Source organism: Rhipicephalus microplus, chromosome 1 (genome assembly GCF_043290135.1).
Source record: "Rhipicephalus microplus isolate Deutch F79 chromosome 1, USDA_Rmic, whole genome shotgun sequence".
Taxonomy (NCBI): domain Eukaryota; kingdom Metazoa; phylum Arthropoda; class Arachnida; order Ixodida; family Ixodidae; genus Rhipicephalus; species Rhipicephalus microplus.
This window is the reverse complement of record NC_134700.1, coordinates 266,961,032-266,978,924: the sequence shown is the minus strand read 5'-3', so window position 1 is coordinate 266,978,924 and position 17,893 is coordinate 266,961,032. Positions and strand designations below refer to the sequence as shown.

At 47.9% G+C, this 17,893-nt stretch overlaps 1 protein-coding gene across 6 annotated transcripts in view; it reads right to left on the bottom strand.

Annotated features, from left to right (window-relative positions):
* The window catches only part of Fmr1 (synaptic functional regulator FMR1), a 60,021-nt gene that overhangs the window by 7,771 nt on the left and 34,357 nt on the right, over positions 1-17,893 (bottom strand). For 4 of the 6 annotated variants that reach the window (XM_075894184.1, XM_075894185.1, XM_075894187.1 and 1 more), the window contains 4 exons: positions 11,166-11,339; positions 10,395-10,473; positions 9,348-9,457; positions 8,424-8,483 (listed from right to left, as the gene is read on the bottom strand). In XM_075894184.1, coding sequence (XP_075750299.1) covers positions 8,424-8,483; positions 9,348-9,457; positions 10,395-10,473; positions 11,166-11,339 — 423 coding nt within the window. The remainder of the gene's footprint in view (positions 1-8,423; positions 8,484-9,347; positions 9,458-10,394; positions 10,474-11,165; positions 11,340-17,893) is intronic. The other 2 variants (XM_075894188.1, XM_075894189.1) reach the window with 1 other exon arrangement.

Here is a 17,893-nt window from a genome sequence, read left to right as displayed (position 1 = left end):
TTGACCTCTTGCGTGAAATGGTGAGGGCTGTCGTAAGGAAAGAACTCCAGAAAATACAAATGACTCAAGCTCATCCAGCGATGTCCTCTCTTGCCGACGTTATGCGCGAAGTGCGGCAAGCGGTTCTATAACCACAACCTCAGGTACTACAGCGCACACAACCGGAGCCTTCGCCTCAGTTGTCGTACGCATGAATCGGACGGCTGCGACTGCTGTGATGCCTCCGACGTTTTCTCCGAGTACGCCGTTACCAATGCCGGAAGCAAGACCACGTAAGAGCGATGTATGGCGCACTGTAGACCGGCGGCCCCTTTGCTATTACTGCGGAGAAGCAGGTCACCTTTACCGGGCGTGCCAGTATCGTCGAGCGGGACTGCGTGGTTTTCTAGTCAATGCACCATGCCCACGGAATGGTGAACGGCCCTACGAAATCGAAGAATACTTGTCTTCACGCTATTCACCTCAAGACACGCAACAACGGGAGTCGCGTTCGACAGCACCGATGCGCTATCGGTCGCAGAGTCCTCGTCCGTCATCAAATCTCCGAAGATCACGTTCACCTAGCCCGCGGCGGGAAAACTAGAGCCAGCGACCTTTGGAGGTGAGGCCGCTGATATACTGACAACTGAAGACCCTCCATTGTTAGCCCGACAGGACGGTGGCAGTTGCGCAACGACGGACAAGTGCAGTAGTAGCGACGTTACCTCGGAGATATTAGTCACAATCGACGACGTCGAGGCCATTGCGCTACTAGACACTGGTGCAGACTATTCCGTTGTCAGTAATGCTCTCGCAAAGAAGCTTAAGAAGGTGATGACTGAGTGGACCGGACCTCAGATACGTACCGCTGGAGGGCACTTAGTCCTGTGGGGTTATGCACCGCAAGGATAGGAATAAGAGGATTTGTGTATGTCGGCAGCTTTTTTGTGCTTCCTGAGTGCTCTCGGGAACTGATTATAGGCATGGACTTTTTGCAGACAAACAATGCAGTCATTGACTTGCAAGAGTCCCAGGTTTTGTTTTTTACGGAGAATGCCGTCGTCTTCTGTCATGCGGAGAAACCAATCGTTCTACCTCTCCGCGTTGTGAATGAAGATGTAACCGTGCTGCCACGTTCCAGTGTGACTGTTGTGGAGGTGCTGACACCCCCCCCCCTCCCTGTAAAGTTGTCTGCGCCGCGTGGCGCACGTGTCTCGCCCCAAGGCTTTATTTCGGTGGTGACCACCGCCGGGCGATAGATGGCGTTGTGTTCGCTTTGAGTACCACTGTTGGTAGAGTGGTAGCGCCGGCGATGGCCTCTGGCGGAAGGCAGGCCTTGGTGGTGGGCGAGGGTCGAGCGAGCCTCTTCTACGCGTGGCGGCTGCCGCGGACGGTTGTCTGTAGCGTGGGTCCCCGGTGCTCGGCACCGCGGGCTTCGCGCCGGGGTCCCACGAGGAAAGTCAGGCGTTGGCGACGCCGCCTTGGGTATGTGTTAGTGTGTTGGGTGTGTTTAGTGTGTCACTGCGTTATGTTTGTATGGTAGCGGGTTAATCGAAATTGGTGTGTCATTCGGCGGACGATATCGTCGTCTAAATTAGTTAATAAATGTATGTATGTTGTGTGCTTTGTACCGATCGCGTCAACTGTGTCTATTTCACTCCAAGAGCGTGGCATGGCGATGCACGCGTTCGTCTCGCCGAGACCCCACACTGGCTGCCCAACGTGGAGCTCTTGGAGTATCGGACGACAGTTTTTGCGGTTCAATACAGGAATTTTGTTAGAGCCGGAGTAGAGTAGGCCTAGGGGGGACTTCTTTGCTAGCGTCGGTGGTGTGCTTTGTTGAGAAGCGAGGAGATTGGTTTTGTAACGTGTTTGAATTTGTCGGCAGGTTGACTTTCTATTTGTTTTTTTTGCTCGCAAGTGTTGTTATTTTTTGTTGTTAGTTTTCAAAAACGTTGTTGAATTAGGACGAGAGCCATGCGGTCAGCATCCTGGGGTGAGCAAAGCCTAGAGCACGTGGTTTGTAGGCCAGGCCCGAAGCGAGTGAGTACGCAAGCCTCGTGGGTGGTCCGATTTTCTGTAAATAGCTTCTATATCTTTGGGCTCAGGGAGCCGGGCGTCGTTGCTGTCTGGTATTGTAACTCGACGCCGAGGCGTCGTGACACCGCCCGGGGCGGTGGACGCCGATCGCTCGGTAAGCTGCTGTGTGCGGCGAGCGATAGGGCCACCTCACAGAGTGGAGGTCTCCTCGCGGCTGCCTCTTATGCGCCTAGGCTGGGTGCTGGGTGTATGCCGGTTGTTGCCGAGCGACTCATTAGGCCCAAGGCTCTGCGCAGCCGCCTGTCGCACGAGGCACAACTAGGTGGATCGTGGCATTGAGGTGTTGCGCTCTGCTCCCCTCACTTTTTTTTTCTTGTGAGCACGAGTTAGGAAAAGTGATTTTTGTTTTATTTTGATGGGCGTCTCGGCCGCCACCGATGTATTAGCTAGCAGTACTGACCAACGTACCACGTGGACGAAAAGCTCGAAGCTCCCTTCCCGAGGACCTGCTCGATTGTTTTCTTTCAAGTTTTTTTGTTGTTGTTATTGATGTATTCGGCGGGAGGGATGTCATCCACGGCCGGCTGTCCTGCACATCGTGAGCGTCGCTGGCCAGAAATGCGGTCGGTAGGCCGGGCGATGGAGATGCCTGGGACCTGCGCAATTGCCTGCAGTCAGGTGCCCTCGCGAGTGCTGGTCGCAACTGGAAGACGTGCCGGCGCTAGCGACGGATCGTCGCGCCGACGGCAACGTTGCTGTTGCGGGGCCGGTACTGAGGTGAAGTCTAGCCGGACAGTGCAGCAGTGTCGACCGGCGGCGGTGTCGTGGTGCAAGGACATTATGGTTGTGCGATATCATTTTTTTGTTAAAGCTTGTGTAGCTAATTTTTTATTTCGGGATATGGTTTGATTTAAGGTTAGGGGAATGTGGGGGTGCTAACACCCCCCCTGTAAAGTTGTCTGCGCTGCGTGGCGATAGATGGTGTTGTGTTCGCTTTGAGTACCACTGTTGGCAGAATGGTAGCGCCGGCGGTGGCCCCTGGCGGAAGGCAGGCCTTGGTGGTGGGCGAGGGTCGAGCGAGCCTCTTCTGCGCGTGGCGGCTGCCGCGGACGGTTGTCTGTAGCGTGGGTCCCCGGTGCTCGGCACCGCGGGCTTCGCGCCGGGGTCCCGCGTGGCAAGTCAGGCGTTGGCGACGCCGCCTTGGGTATGTGTTAGTGTGTTGGGTGTGTCACTGCGTTATGTTGTTTGTATGGTAGCGGGTTAATTAGAATTGATGTATCATTCGGCGGACGATATCGTTGTCTAAATTAGTTAATAAATGTATGTATGTTGTGTGCTTTGTACCGACCGCGTCTGCTGTGTGCGTTCACTCCAAGAGCATGGCGTGGCGATGCGCACGTTCTCCTTGCCGAGCCCCCACACCGTTCTTGTGAGGAGTGAAGTTCTTCGCGACTGTGACGGATTAGCTGATGGAAACATCGGACTGCTACTAGAAAAAGGACTATGCGTGGCAAGAGGCCTGGTGAGCCTTCGTGATGGATGTGCGTATGTCCTATTAACTAACTTTCGAAATGAGCTGCAGCATGTTGCGAAGGGAACATCCGTAGCATCGCTGCATGAGTACGTGCAAGTCTCGGATGTTTGCACTCTTGATAAAGCTTCAGAGACAGTAGATAACGTACTCCAGTCAGTAAACATTGACAGAGAGCTCTCATCATCTCAGAAACAACAGATTGCTGACCTCATCAGAGAGTTCGCCGAGTGCTTTTCCACCTCGTCGAAAGTCTGACGTACTCCCGTCGCAAAGCACCGTATCATAGTCGAAGAACATGAGACCTGTGCATCAGCGCCCATACCGAGTAGCGCCAAAAGAAAGGGAAGCCATCAAGAACCAAGTGCAGGAAATGCTCAACGATGATGTAATCCAGCCATCCAACAGTCCGTGGGCATCACCAGTAGTGCTAGTCAAAAAGAAGGACAACACTCTGCGGTTTTGCGTTGACTACAGAAAGCTGAACCAAGTCACAAAGCGTGATGTTTACCCACTTCCACGGATCGATGATGCCTTGGATAAGTTACGCAATGCTCACTTCTTTTCATCATTGGACTTAAAAAGTGGATATTGGCAGATCGAGGTAGACGAACGAGATCGCGAGAAGACTGCGTTTGTGACCCCAGACAGACTATACGAGTTCAAAGTGCTCCCTTTCGGTCTGTGCTCTGCTCCCGCTATCTTCCAGAGGATGATGGACAATGTGCTCTCCGGACTCAAGTGGCAATCGTGTCTCGTCTACCTCGACGATGTAGTGGTTTTTTCTTCTACCTTCGAGCAGCACATCCACCGACTGAGAATGGTACTGGATTCCATTCGCGTGGCAGCACTGACTATCAAACCGGAAAAGTGTCACTTTCGATTTCGTCAGCTTCGGTTCCTCGGGCACATAGTTAGTGCGGAAGGCGTCCGCCCAGACCCGGAAAAGATTGCAGCAGTTGAAAATTTTCCGAAACCGCAAGACAAGAAGGCCGTCAGAAGTATCCTGGGACTATGTGCCTTCTACAGACGCTGTGTTGAAAACTTTGCCAAGGTCGCTGAGCCTTTGACACGGCTAATGAAAGAAAGTGTACCATTCTCTTGGCGGGAGGAACAAGAAGCGGCTTTCTCAGAGTTGCGACGCCGTTTGCAGTCTCCTCCAATACTTGCCCATTTTGACGAAGAGGCCGATACAGACATACACCGACGCGAGTAACGTTGGCCTCGGTGCCATCCTCGTTCAGTGGCAGAATGGAGAAGAAAAGGTCATTGCTTACGCGAGCCGCACTCTATCGAATGCTGAATCCAATTACTCAGCGAAAGAGAAAGAGTGTCTCGCAGTTATATGGGCCATCAGCAAGTTTCGCCCATACCTCTAAGGCAGACCGTTTCGAGCAATCAGTGATCATCATTCATTGTGTTGGCTGGCAAACATCAAAGACCCTTCAGGAAGACTTGCTAGATGGAGCCTGCGTCTGCAGGAACATGACATCACTGTGGTCTACAAGTCCGGTCTCAAGCACAATGACGCGGATTGCCTGTCTCGCGCACCTGTTGAGTCTCCATCATCTGACCAAGAACAAGACATCCCATTTCTTGGAGTTCTGAATGTGTCGGAGATGGCTCGTCTTCAGCTTGAGGGTCACTTGGAGGGTCACCAAACTAAGGTACCACAAGTTTTCGTCCGTGGTTTGACATCCTATGTCCTCCGGAACGACGTCCTATACAAGCGCAACTTCGTAAACACTGGCGAGACGTTTCTGCTTCTTGTACCATCATCACTGCGAGCAGAAACCTTAGAAGCGTGTCATGACAACCCATCGGCTGGCCATATGGGTAGTAGACGCACTTTGGCCAGAATTCGCCTAATTTCGGCCAGAATTACTGGCCGAAATTAAGGGATTCGGTGCACCATTATGTTAAGTCATGCCGAGATTGCCAGAGACGTAAAATACCACCATCGAAACCAGCGGGTCTGTTGCAACCAATAGAGCCACCAAAAGGGCCATTTCAGCAAGTGGGAATGGATTTGTTTAATCTATTTCCTCTCTCTTCATCGGGAAAGCGCTGGATTGTTGTAGCAGCAGACTACATGACTCGATATGCTGAGACATCACCTCTCGCGAAAGGAACGGCGAAGGAAGTAGCCCAGTTTTTCGTCACTCATATTGTACTACGACATGGCGCACCGCAGGTTGGCATTACAGACAAAGGAACAGCATTTACTGCCCGTTTGATGCAGTCAGCTATGAAGCTCACCCACACCGACCACAGAAGGACTACAGCATACCATCCGCAAACAAATGGATTAACTGAAAGGTTCAATAGAACTCCCGCCGACATGATCCCGATGTATGTGGACTTTGAGCACCAGACATGGAACAGTATTTTGCCTTATGCAACATTTGCGTATAATACTGCAGTACAAGAAACGACACACTTCACGCCATTTCAACTTGTTTATGGTTGGACGGTCACAACGACCTTAGACGCGATGTTATCTGTCAACGATTCGAATGAGAGTGACCCACACATTAGCGACTACATGGAAAGGGCAGAAGAGGCACGGCAATTGGCAAGACATCGTATCATTTTGCAACAAGGCTCCGACGCAAGTCGCTATAATCTGAAGTGGAGAGACGTATAGTACAACCCCGGAGACAAAGTGTGGGTGTGAACGCCTATACGCGCACCTGGCCTATCGGAAAAACTGATGCGGCTCTATTTTGGCCCTTACAAAGTACTTCGCCGGTTAGGCATGCTAAACTACGAAGTAATTCCTGAAGGGCAAGTGTGCTCAACCCGACGCAGGAATCGCCCAGAAGTCGTACATGTAGAACGAATGAAACCGTACTACGAAAGGCACTGAACGAGACAACTGATATATGTGCTCAAACATCAGATAAATACTCCTTTACAAAACTGTTCGACGTCAGCGTACGCATCGGGACGATGCGTTTCGAGAGGGGGACTAATGCCGCATGTTGTTAGGCACCTACCGAAGTCTTGCACCGCTTCCTGCTCCTATGAATTCTGCCACATCAACTGACAAGCCAAACGCGCCCTGCAACGCTGGCTGCACATGTCACCACACCACGCGCTGAAAAAGGAACGCTGGCGGTTTTTCGAGGAGCAGCTCGAGGCGAGACACAAGAGAAGAAGTTGAGGTTTTGACTAGTGAGCTCACAACCTTTGTGTATTTTGTCCACAATATCGAGCATTTAGTTGACGGGCACAAGTTCGCCATTAATAAATAGCTGTTTTAGTTTCCGGCACTGTATTTGTTCGTTACAGTATCACACACACTGTTCTTGGTTCACTGCTAGTGCAATCTTTTAGATGCCGAATCTTCACGTTTTGGATAAACTTTCCGCGACAACATACCAAACAGCAAGCTAGGCCTAATCGGTGTTGGTTGCGCTTCGATCGATAGCGGTCGCATGAATTTAAGCTGCGGTTTGGTACCGAATCAACCAAACTTTTTGTGGTGGCCGCACTTGACGGGAAAGGGACACATATCGCTAACGAAAACGAGGGCAGCACCTGTAGCTCTCAAATAGTTGTTCGCGATTCGACAGTTTCTATGTAATGCATTTAATCGATGTGGTCTAGTAGCCGGCAAATTTCTGCGATGGTGCTTTCATTTGTTAGACCCCTCCACCCTTTCGCATTGATTTCATTGGCAAAGCGTGTCTTTGAATGTTAAACTTTTCCAACATTCAGACATTTTAATGTTAGCAAGCACGCATCACACATTTCGATTTTCGGACACGCAAAGCTGCATGTTCAACACGTTTTGCGCAAGTGCGGCCCTTGAAAAAGGTTGTTCTGGTTACAGTGCGGTACCACTTTTAGTGCGGATATTCACGACTCCCGCGACTTACGTTATAAGCGGTCTATACTGTATACGCACAAAGACTGTAAGGATGCTGAAACTCCCCTTAAAGGACTATGGCATCTGCTGGTGAAATACACATTTCTTCATTCAAAAAAGTACATGCTTTATGAGCAAGCGAAATCATGAAGCCATTTCACAGCACCGGCAGCCTATTTGTGCACAAAGTGAAGAAGAGGAGGCATTCGTGTTTTTCTTTTTTCAAGCACTGACCACAACATCTTCAAATTATCATTCCACTATGCCTTATGCTTAAGCACTTTTTTACTTTATTCACCTTCATATTAAGCATTCCATGCCTGTCACTATTCATTAAGTTATCCAAACACACACACAGCTTTAAAAGTCCCCCAAGGAAAATGAAAAAAATATCTCTTGGTGACCACACTAGCACGGCAGCACTGATGTGTTTCTAAAGCAGCCACTGCAGAGTATAATTTTTGTTTTCAAGATACATATGTGAAAATTATCAGAGCGCGTAAAGAAGCACAGTTGATGCAATATAAATGTTCCATCACAAACAAAACATGTGCAGGCCTGGCAAAATACTGCAATAGATACATATCAAATAAGTCTACACTAAGAGTAGCACGGCTCAAGCAGTCAACACAAGAAAGGGCATGCAATCCTTTCAGACAGCCCAACAGCGCCACATGCTGACAGAGACAGGTCACCAAGCACCAGCCCACCTTTCCCAAACCCACGGTGCGTGCAAAAGCAACTTGGAAAACAAGCATGTGCTCCCCGCGAATGCAGAAAGTCAGACTAAACAGCAGAATGAAACTTCACTTGAGTGAACTTTTCGATTTTCAAATATCCAGCAGAATTTTAACTTTCCCTTCTGCAAGCTTCGTACCACCTCACATTACAGAGAAAGAAAAGGGGGAGGGGGATGGGGGAGGGAACACTCGCAACCCCCATCCTAACATCAGGCATGCTTTGACAAACCTGTATTAATACGAATGGAACACAGCTCACCATTGAGGGCCCAATAATGTCTGATGCATCCGCTTTTCCTTGCCATGTAGAATGGGGTAACTGTTGGAATAAAGCACTCTTGGACTGCACGCACTAGGGCCCAAAAACAGATGCACCTTTACGCAGTTCAGAACTGTAACCTTTTGTTTTGCATGCTTTTCATGTGAATGTAGGCCTGACTTCTGCTGTTCAGTCAAGTGAAGTTCTACTGCTTGAAAAACTCGTTGAAATTGCATCAAAGGTGATGTGCCATCCCCACTAGACTTTAAATTGCTAAGCAGTGAGCTCTACTAGACTTCCTAAATAGTTTCTCGCTTTCCATCATAATTTGTTGTTTTGCAACTGTTATACCTCTACCTGATGACAATTCCATTGTGAACTGAGGTTATGGTTGTTTTCTGCCTCCCATGCTGGTGCTGAATACAAGGAGCCACTGTTGTTGTTCACCTTGTGCGTCCCAAAAGAAGTTTGCTACCGTTTTTCTGGGTGCATTTCTGTCATTAACAGTCGCCCCAGCGACAAGAAAAAAAAAACTTAAAAAAAAAAAAACACTAACCATTTTTAAAGGCAGCGAGTGTGCCTTAGCCTCGGAGCTTCCCAGTACCCAAGCTGTAATGTTCTCTCCTCGAGAAAACGATCATTACATAATCTTAAAAGGCGTCCAACATTGCGACCGGAGCTGTGATCGCAGCTGCATACTGGCAGACCTACCTCTTGGGCCGTTTTCATCTCTGCAAGACGTCTTATCAGTGACCAACAGAAAGTGCCTCGCGTTTCTCCCCCAAGCTATGCAGCGTTCCAAGGGTACAACAGCAGCGATTGAACAAGCACCACAAATATGATCTCTCAAAGGCCCCACGGCTTCAAACTTTTGTTTAGAGACTGCATGCGAATACAAGGCCTAATCTGCAAACAGGAACTCACCTCCTCTCGCGGGCTCTCGTTCTCGTTGTCGCCCTCAATCTTGACCCGTACCACACCTGACTTGTCCACCATTTCCTGAATAATGCGGCCATTCTTTCCTATAACCTTGCCTGCAGGAAGAAAGCGGGACCCAGTTATGTGTCACGCGCCATATCACAGGGAAACTATTACATGTACCTATCCGAGGGGCTTAGCATGGCCTCGATTGAATGAATGAGCATAACTATTTTCAATGTAAGCTATCTCTTGTGGTAAGGTGATACTTACACAACATACCATATCTGGAGCCGCTGCATGAGACACGAATGCCATCTGGCAGTAATTTCAGGATGTAAAGCTTGTGTAGAACACAGAGCCAATGGTAGATGGTAGCACTGTTTTGTCTTAGCAAGCGTCGCATTGTCAGCGCAGCATAAGAAATGCTAGGGTTTTACGATTCCGCATCTATGCATTTTCTAGTAAACAAACACACTACCTAATATTTCTGTATAGAGGTTGTGCCTTAGATATGCATAATATTTGCCTTTTTATCAAGAATGTTAACAAGTATAAAAGCAGTCACCAGATAAAGATGACTGGGCGTTCAGCAAGGGCTCAAACCTTCGCCGGGTGGCTGAACCATGATGGACAGACAAACAGAAAGACAGACAACAAAATTTCTGCATCGAAGTGTCCTAAGAAAGACTATCGATTGATTGATATGTGGGGTTTAATGTCCCAAAACCACTATATGATTATGAGAGACGCCGTAGTGAAGGGCTCCGGAAATTTAGACCACCTGGGGTTCTTTAACGTGCACCCAAACTGAGCACACGGGTAAGAAAGACTATCGTCTCTAAAACTACTACTAATAATTGTCGAATTCGAACTGCCTGCATATTTCACTGCTAGCTCTAACGCTACTCTTGCACGCACTTCATGACTGGGCTACTACTCAAAATGACATTAAAAATGCTTAAAAAATGAAATGACAGATAGATGAAAAAAAAATGCAAATAAAAGCAATACAATAAAAAAGAGGTTCCGCCTGCCACATTCAGTACTTACCGACCAATAGCCTAGGCACTTGGATGGACTCCTCTGCGTACTCCAGCATGCCCCGTGCTGTTTTCACTGACTCCTCCGTCTGGAACAAAGAGCTGAGAACTTAGTGACTACACCAACTGTCCTAGAAGCAATGATCTTTACTCTTGAGCACTTTGTTAGTTTCGCTTGTTATTTTAAAAAGGATAATTCGGAGGCTGCTCCTCACATGGACAAGCGCATGCAATGAATCTAAGACTTGTTACAGAAATATGATATGCATGTTCACATTGCCATTAATTAGACTACTAATTTTCAAGGTAGCATGCCACATGCAAATCACTGCAAAATAGCAATAACAACAATGAAGTTTAAGTAAAACAAAGCATGGTGATTAAATGCACAAAAAAGTATAATGCCCATACTTGAAGGACTGCCGTTTTTTTTTTTCACTAAACGTTTCAGAAAAAAATATTTGACAGATTTTTATCCAGAGTGCACTCTGTCATATCTTAATTTTTTTCTGAACAGTTTAGCGCACAAAAAAGGGTTTTTCTTTAAGAGTGCATACCAACCAGCCCAAGCAGCTACCCAGTTGTAATTCCCATAGTTAAATACGGCAACGAAAAAATTTTTAAGCACTCTAAAACTTGCAGTCATCAGGGCCTTCAAAATGACAGCTTTGCAAAAAAAGTGCTTGCATAATCGCTACGAAACGTGTCCAGGGGCGTAGTTAAGAAGAGACTCACTCACACAAGGGGAAACAAATAGAGGCAGGATAAAACACGAGCCCACCTCGCCGAATATCTTGAACGTGCAGGTTGCCTCTTGGAGTTCAATGCCCGTGACACCATCCAACTTCCGAGCATTCTGGATGTTGGCCCCATGAGCCCCGATGGCCAGGCCCATCAAGTCCTCTCGTACACTGAACTCCTCCACAAAGCCGGAGCTTGACTGTAGGCGCGTGCTCTGCACATCACCACACATTCACATTGATTTTCACACCATTAGGGAGGGCACACAAAACTTGCAAGGATTGCTACAGTAAAACTTTGAAGGGGCCCTGCTACACTTTTCCAAGTAACTACTGAAACAATTTATTACATACGTTTATTTTTTCAGTTTTTAGAACCCACGAAGTAAGAGCAAGATATACGTAATGAGTTGTAATTGCTTGCTCTCGTCCCGACAAATCGCTGGAAGCTAAGCCAAGGGGTAGCAGGGAGGGGATAAGGTTAACGCTATGCATTCGTGATGACCTTAGCACAGTTTTTTTCTTCATCTCTTCGAACACACAACTTCCTTTTGATGTGATCGCAAGCAAGCACACGGACACATGGCAACCTTGGTAGCTGTGCAGCTCACAATGCTCAAATCAACCAATTGCCATGAATAATTTGTAAAAGGAAAGTGAGAATTTTAATTAATTTTCATCATTAATTTTTAGAAGGAACAGTTTCAAGCCAACTCCAAAGTTTTTTTGTAAATTCTGGGCCACGTGCTGCACTATAATGTTTGGCTAGTTTTCAGGAGCCTGGACTACCCACCGGCAGAATTTTCTGACCATGCTGAAAGTGTTGCAGGGCCCCTTGAACATTTATCCACTTCAAACGTTCAAACAATTAAAGCGTAGTTGTAAAGAATCCCCGGCCGAGTCTCATAGAGCCCAAAGCTTAAGCCATGGTGGCTTCATAGAAGACACCCGAAGCGCACTGTGCCACTATTCTGTTGCAATCTTACGCGGGACCTATTTCAAGTATTCGTCACTTTGTGGATAAAACAAAATAAAAAAGGTACTCAAAATATTCCTGAACGATCAGGCACGGCATGGCAAAGCACTAAAATCTTGTTGCGGTAACACAACCACAGCAAATGCACACAGCACTGTTCTAAGCGTACTGCACGTTTACTGCACAACTCAGATGTGCTCAGACTCAATGTTGCCACCTCCTTGTGAAGGACCACAATCGCATTGCAGGAACATAGTTTGTGTGTGGACAGCTTGCAGCATGCTTGTCATTACAATGTTAACTGAACACTCACCGCGCATAAGTCAGCAATGGGGAGAGGCCACTCTTCAATGCAACATACGGCACAGCAAGCATGTGAGCTGAGTAGACAACGCACTGCATGCAACCAACCAGGGACAATCGGCTCGACGCAACAGCAGATTACAGTATTGGTACGCACACGCCCAAGGGAAAGACAACATGTGCTGTATACCCTGTAATAGTTACGAAATTCTCCTCAGCGCTGCCACTCCACACTACCAAATGGATGTGACAGACGGACAACTTGTTCTGAAAATGCCTTGCAACAGGTACTTTACGCATTTGTTTGTAGTGGCAGTGAGCATCAGGGGATGCAAACTTGTACTTGACGATAACTGCATGCTATTTGCGTCGTAATGATTCAACCACCAAAAATCACATTCTTTTTTTTCCTCGTAGTTCGAGATGTATGCAAACCTCCGATTGCCGGAGGCTCCAGCAATTTGCACACTTGCACCACTGGCATAGTTCTTGGCTGCAACGCCTACTTGGAAAACTAAATTATAGCGCTTCAGTGATAATGTTTGCCAGCCAAGACATATCGACATTTCGTCTAACTGGCCATCATTAAATTTTTTTATTTTACAACAACAACAACAAAAAAAAAAGGCAAATGGTCCGATCATGACGTGCTGACACAGTGAGGAGCAAGTGACATGCTGCCGGCATATCACAACTGTGTTGTAGTGAAGCAAGTCTTGTTTTCAGTAGGCACACATTTTACTAGACCATGACAGCGTTTTTTTTTTTTCCTCGTGGCAGCAGTGAGGCCCGCCATTCCTCCATGTTTGCGGGATATTGTGGAAAAACATAACCTTTGAAGCTGCAAACTAGCCGGCACAACGAATGATCAGCCCTCATTACTTCGAATAGTTGGAAGTTCCTCGTCTCCCAATTTTTTTTTGTTTGTTCTGTTCATTCAAAAACCTGCTTAATTAGAAGATTTCCCGCGGCCCCAGTGACTTCGAATAAACCAGGTTTCACTGTACATAAATTAACCGCAAAGAAAATGCATTTAAGCTAAAAGTGAAGTGAACATGCTTATTTAACAGAATTAGCACATACATTAAACATCCAGATTCGGTCAAGCGTGGTCTAGTTGGATTCACTGGTCGAGAGGTCCGGCAGGAAATAATCGAAGTGCCTGCTGTCGCCGTTCTTACAAAGCGTGCAGTCCTCGGTTCCGTCGAGCGCGTTCAAATGCCCCATTTTCTTGAGGTTCTTGTCGACAATGCTAGGAGAAACCAGGCCCCATGACACGACAATACCGGAGCACGCACTCTGCTTTCTTCCACACCGACAGTCGCATACTGAAGTTCTTGGTGGCAGCACGATTCCAGTTTTCTTGGGCAAACCTTGATATCGTAGTCCGTCGCAAAGGAACAGTAAAAACGTGATGGACGAATGAAGAAACCTAAACTTCTGAAATCAACCAAGGGTGCATTGCAGCACGGATGCACAGAATGAGGGGAACAGTTGGAGCCACAGGCCCTCGCACGTCTTCAATGGAAAAAATTGTCCGTGCTGTGTTGCAGCGTGCATTATCAAGGTGGAAGAGATGGAGCAGTCAACGAGTTAGGGGAGAGTACGGTATCCTAGAAACCATATTTTGGTAGAAGTCCTTGCAAAGCCTCGAAAGAATGGGCCTCGCACTCACTGTCTCTTTTTATCTACGACTATTATGCTCGCCTGATCAGTGGAGTACCCGCCTAAAGCTTCGAAGTCTCTTCTTGTGCACGCCGGTGAGCTGGCTCGGGCGGGTCAAGATACACACAATATGCGTGTAGGTGTGTGTATGTATGTATATATATATATATATATATAGATATATTGTCACGATGTGAAAACGTCACGGTATGGGCAAATGCGGAAAACGTGGCCGGCTTCTCCGCAATGGAAGCAAAGTGGTCACAAGTCCGTCTTACGAATGAATGGTCGACTGGTGGGCATTTGCGACCAAGACGCAGATGTCGGCGAAGTCTACATCGGCGAAGCTTGCATAGGTACGTTAGGCTGTGGATACAGCAGCGGCGGATTGGAAGCTGGGGCCCACGGCTCGTTGTAAGGCCCTTGGCTGACGTCGCGATAGGCCAGTGGTGTCGAGTTGTACGTCACTGGAAGGGGTCGACGGACGGCCGGTGCGTAGCTCACAGACCGCTGGTCTGAAAGCGATTCGGGCAGCGCATATGCCTGGAGGAGTTCTTGCCGCACAACTTCTGCAACACAAGCATGGCATTTTCTTGCGGAGTCACAAGGAGGTTTCGAATCTCTTTATAAACGAGCTCATGCAGAGAACACTCACTGCTGGCAGTCAAAGCAGAGGCTGGGAGATGTGTTGTTTGGTTGGTTGTATCCGCGCCGTTGCTGCAGTGCTCGCTCGATTGTCGTAGCCTCTTTGATAAATTCCACTACGCTTGTTTGGTGGGTTGTGTAGCAGACCGGCAAACAGCTCTTCTTTGACACCCTTCATCAGATGTCGGAGTATTCTACCTTCAGACATCTCGGGGTCAGCCCGCCCAAATAGTTGGGTCACGTCCTTCGCAAACATGGCGACGCTCTCGTTCGGTTTTTGTATGCCTGCCTCGATGAGCTGCAGAGCAGAATCCCCGTGGTCGGTGTTTGCGAATGTCCCGAAAATTTGCTGCCGAAATTCATCCCACTAGACAGCGTTGACTCGTGGTTCTCGTACCACGTACGAGCGCTGTCTGCCAAAGCAAAGTATACGTGCGATAGCTTTTGTTCAGTGGGCCAGCGGTTGGCCTTGGTGACGCGCTCATACTGGGCTAACCAGTCCTCAACGTCTTCATAGACCTCACCGTGAAAGGTCTCAGGAATTTGAGGCTGCTCAACAGTAAGCTGTGAAGGTCCTCCGGTAGCCATTTCTCCAGGCACGGTGTGTTGCTGGAGAAGTTAGAGGGGGATTGCCTCAGGACAAAGGCCTCGCTGTCGGCGACTGTAGCGGTGGACAGGAGTATCCACTGCAGGAACGGGTTGCGGTGGGGAACAGTGCTAGGGCGCAGGTGTCCCAAGCATCAGTTGGAGAAGTCCAGCACCTCCACCAATGTCGCGACGTGAAAATAACAGGATACAGGACGCGGGTGTGACTAGAAAAAACAAGGTCTGTATTAACAGAACAAAGGAGCAGCCGCTTTGACGTCGTCTTTCTCGAGCAACCGTGGGTGCTGTCCGCGCTCATCACTTCGTCGTCCTCTTGCCCGGCCTTTAGCCGTGACATTATATGCACAGTCGAACGTGTATATATCGTGTTCGAAGGGGATCGTGAATTAGATATATCAAAAATTCAATATAAAGAATACAGGCCCCCCGAGAGCTTACCTGTAGCAGACTATCACCTACGAAAGGCGCATTCAAGAATGGCAACTAATTTTGCACACATGCCGCAAAAGAATGTTTAATTCGCACGAAAAAAATCTTTTGGCCCGCTAGTTCATTTTAAAAATGAAGTTGAAGACGTTAGTCTTGATCTTATCAAGGCTGTCCAGTTGCGACAACCTGGTTCCCTCCATGTCACCGCCACTTTGGCGGTGGAGTACGTGTGTGCAGCCAGCACCTCGTCTAGACAATCCTCCTTGTCACTGAGCCTGAGCATCCTCGGTCCCTGTGACCGCAGCTACGATGTCCTCGTCAGCGAGGATTGCAACCGCCTGAACATTGCAGTCCGCTTCCACGAAATTGTCTGCAGACACTTCGTGTACAACCGCTGCCCGAAAGAGGGACGACAACTCGCGAAGCGTGTTATCTAAGCGCACTGTCTTCCTCGGTTTCTGCAAATTCCGCCGTCACACGACAGGCTCCCGACGTTTGATTCTCGGCCACCTTTGCCTTGTTCTTAAACATTGTACTCAGAGGCTCCGTGGTATCCCGAAGTTGTCCGCGATGGTCAAACATTTCTCGCCCGCCACAACATGCTGATTAGCCTTCAACTTCGTCGCAAAAGTGAAGGGTCTTGCACTTTTTGACACTGGCCATAGCTATACGAGAAGTCGACAATTCAAGGAATTGCCAGCAGCTTTGTACCCCACGCACGCAAAAGAAGAATGCTGCACATGCGGCGGTACGTAGGCGATGCGACAACGGAAGCGCACTCCAGCAACGAAGCGCTCTTGAGGTGATGGTTACCGGCGAGGGCAACAGCAAAAGGTGCGAGCTGTGGTTGGCTGATCAAAACTCGCAAAACAGCAAGAAAAAATTTTACGGGGAGATGCTTCTCAAAAAACTTTTTCTTCAGATATTTGCGACACCTCTATGAAGCTTTCACCAGTTATAGAGTTTGAGCTCTTCTTTTCAAATCTGCTTTTATTTTTTTATGGCTCATTTAGTTAATTCTTCACAGACCATGCATTTGTAAAAACAATGCATTTGTGTGCAAGATTAGGCAACAAAAGTAAGCACAAGAAAGCTCTAAAGAAAGCAAATGTTGCTCCTAACGAGTTGCAGAATTCAATAAAGCAAGGAATCATTGTGTAACATTTGTGTCCTGGCCTAGAAAAAAACACTAATGCTGAGTTTTAGTTTTACCATACTCAAGGAACAAGGTTCTGAAATCTAGCTGAATATGCTTGTTTATTTGAATTCAGGACACGTTAAACTTTAAGCATGCCAAGTTTCATTGCAATCCGGCTACGTAAAGCGCACAAGTTATAGTGCACACGCTCTAAAAACACTAAAAAATGAGGAACTGAGAAAAAGATTTGACAGTGCAAAAACATGTTTAATACTATACTTTTCAACTAATCTGCATGAAATTCACAGAGAATGTCAGCAAAGCTATCCTGAAAAAATTGACAGTTTCAGAATAACCCAGCACTATATATTGGACCCTTACAGTCACTGCAAGCTGCCTTCTCCCGACGGGTTTTTTTTTTTTTTTTTTTTCGGTACTGTGGCGATGGGCCGTTGCTCTCGGGCTCGTGCAAGGTTTTCGGTGGCGGCATGCACTTTATTTTAGTGAATGGCAGTTCCTGTGACGCACTACTTTTTTAACACCAATGATTGTGCAAAACCACACAAGCTGCTCATGTGCGACGCCGATCGCACGCAGTGCGACCACCAACTTCACGCTCACAGCGAAGCTGTCTGATACACTGCCGCTGGCGGACGTCTCCTCGCTTTCACTGCATGACGGATACCCGCGGCTTGACGCGTACGTGGACGAAACAAAAGTTGCAGCACATGCGTCATTTCGGCGCTTAAGTTTCGAAAACGATGCCAGTCCTTATCGTCTACTTGCCATTACTCGAATGGACAGCTCGCACCGCCTGCAGTTGGAGGGAGCATACTGCGCTGCTGACGAGCTTCTGCATCGCATCGGTCTCAAAAATAAATGTGCTTCCGCGTGCGTCCTGACAGTTTCTTTAGTCGTCGAACATCTTTATCTTTCACTCTGAAGCACTGACGAAGTCATCGACGCTGAGAATGAAGCTCGAACAATCCAAATAGGGTGCGTCACTG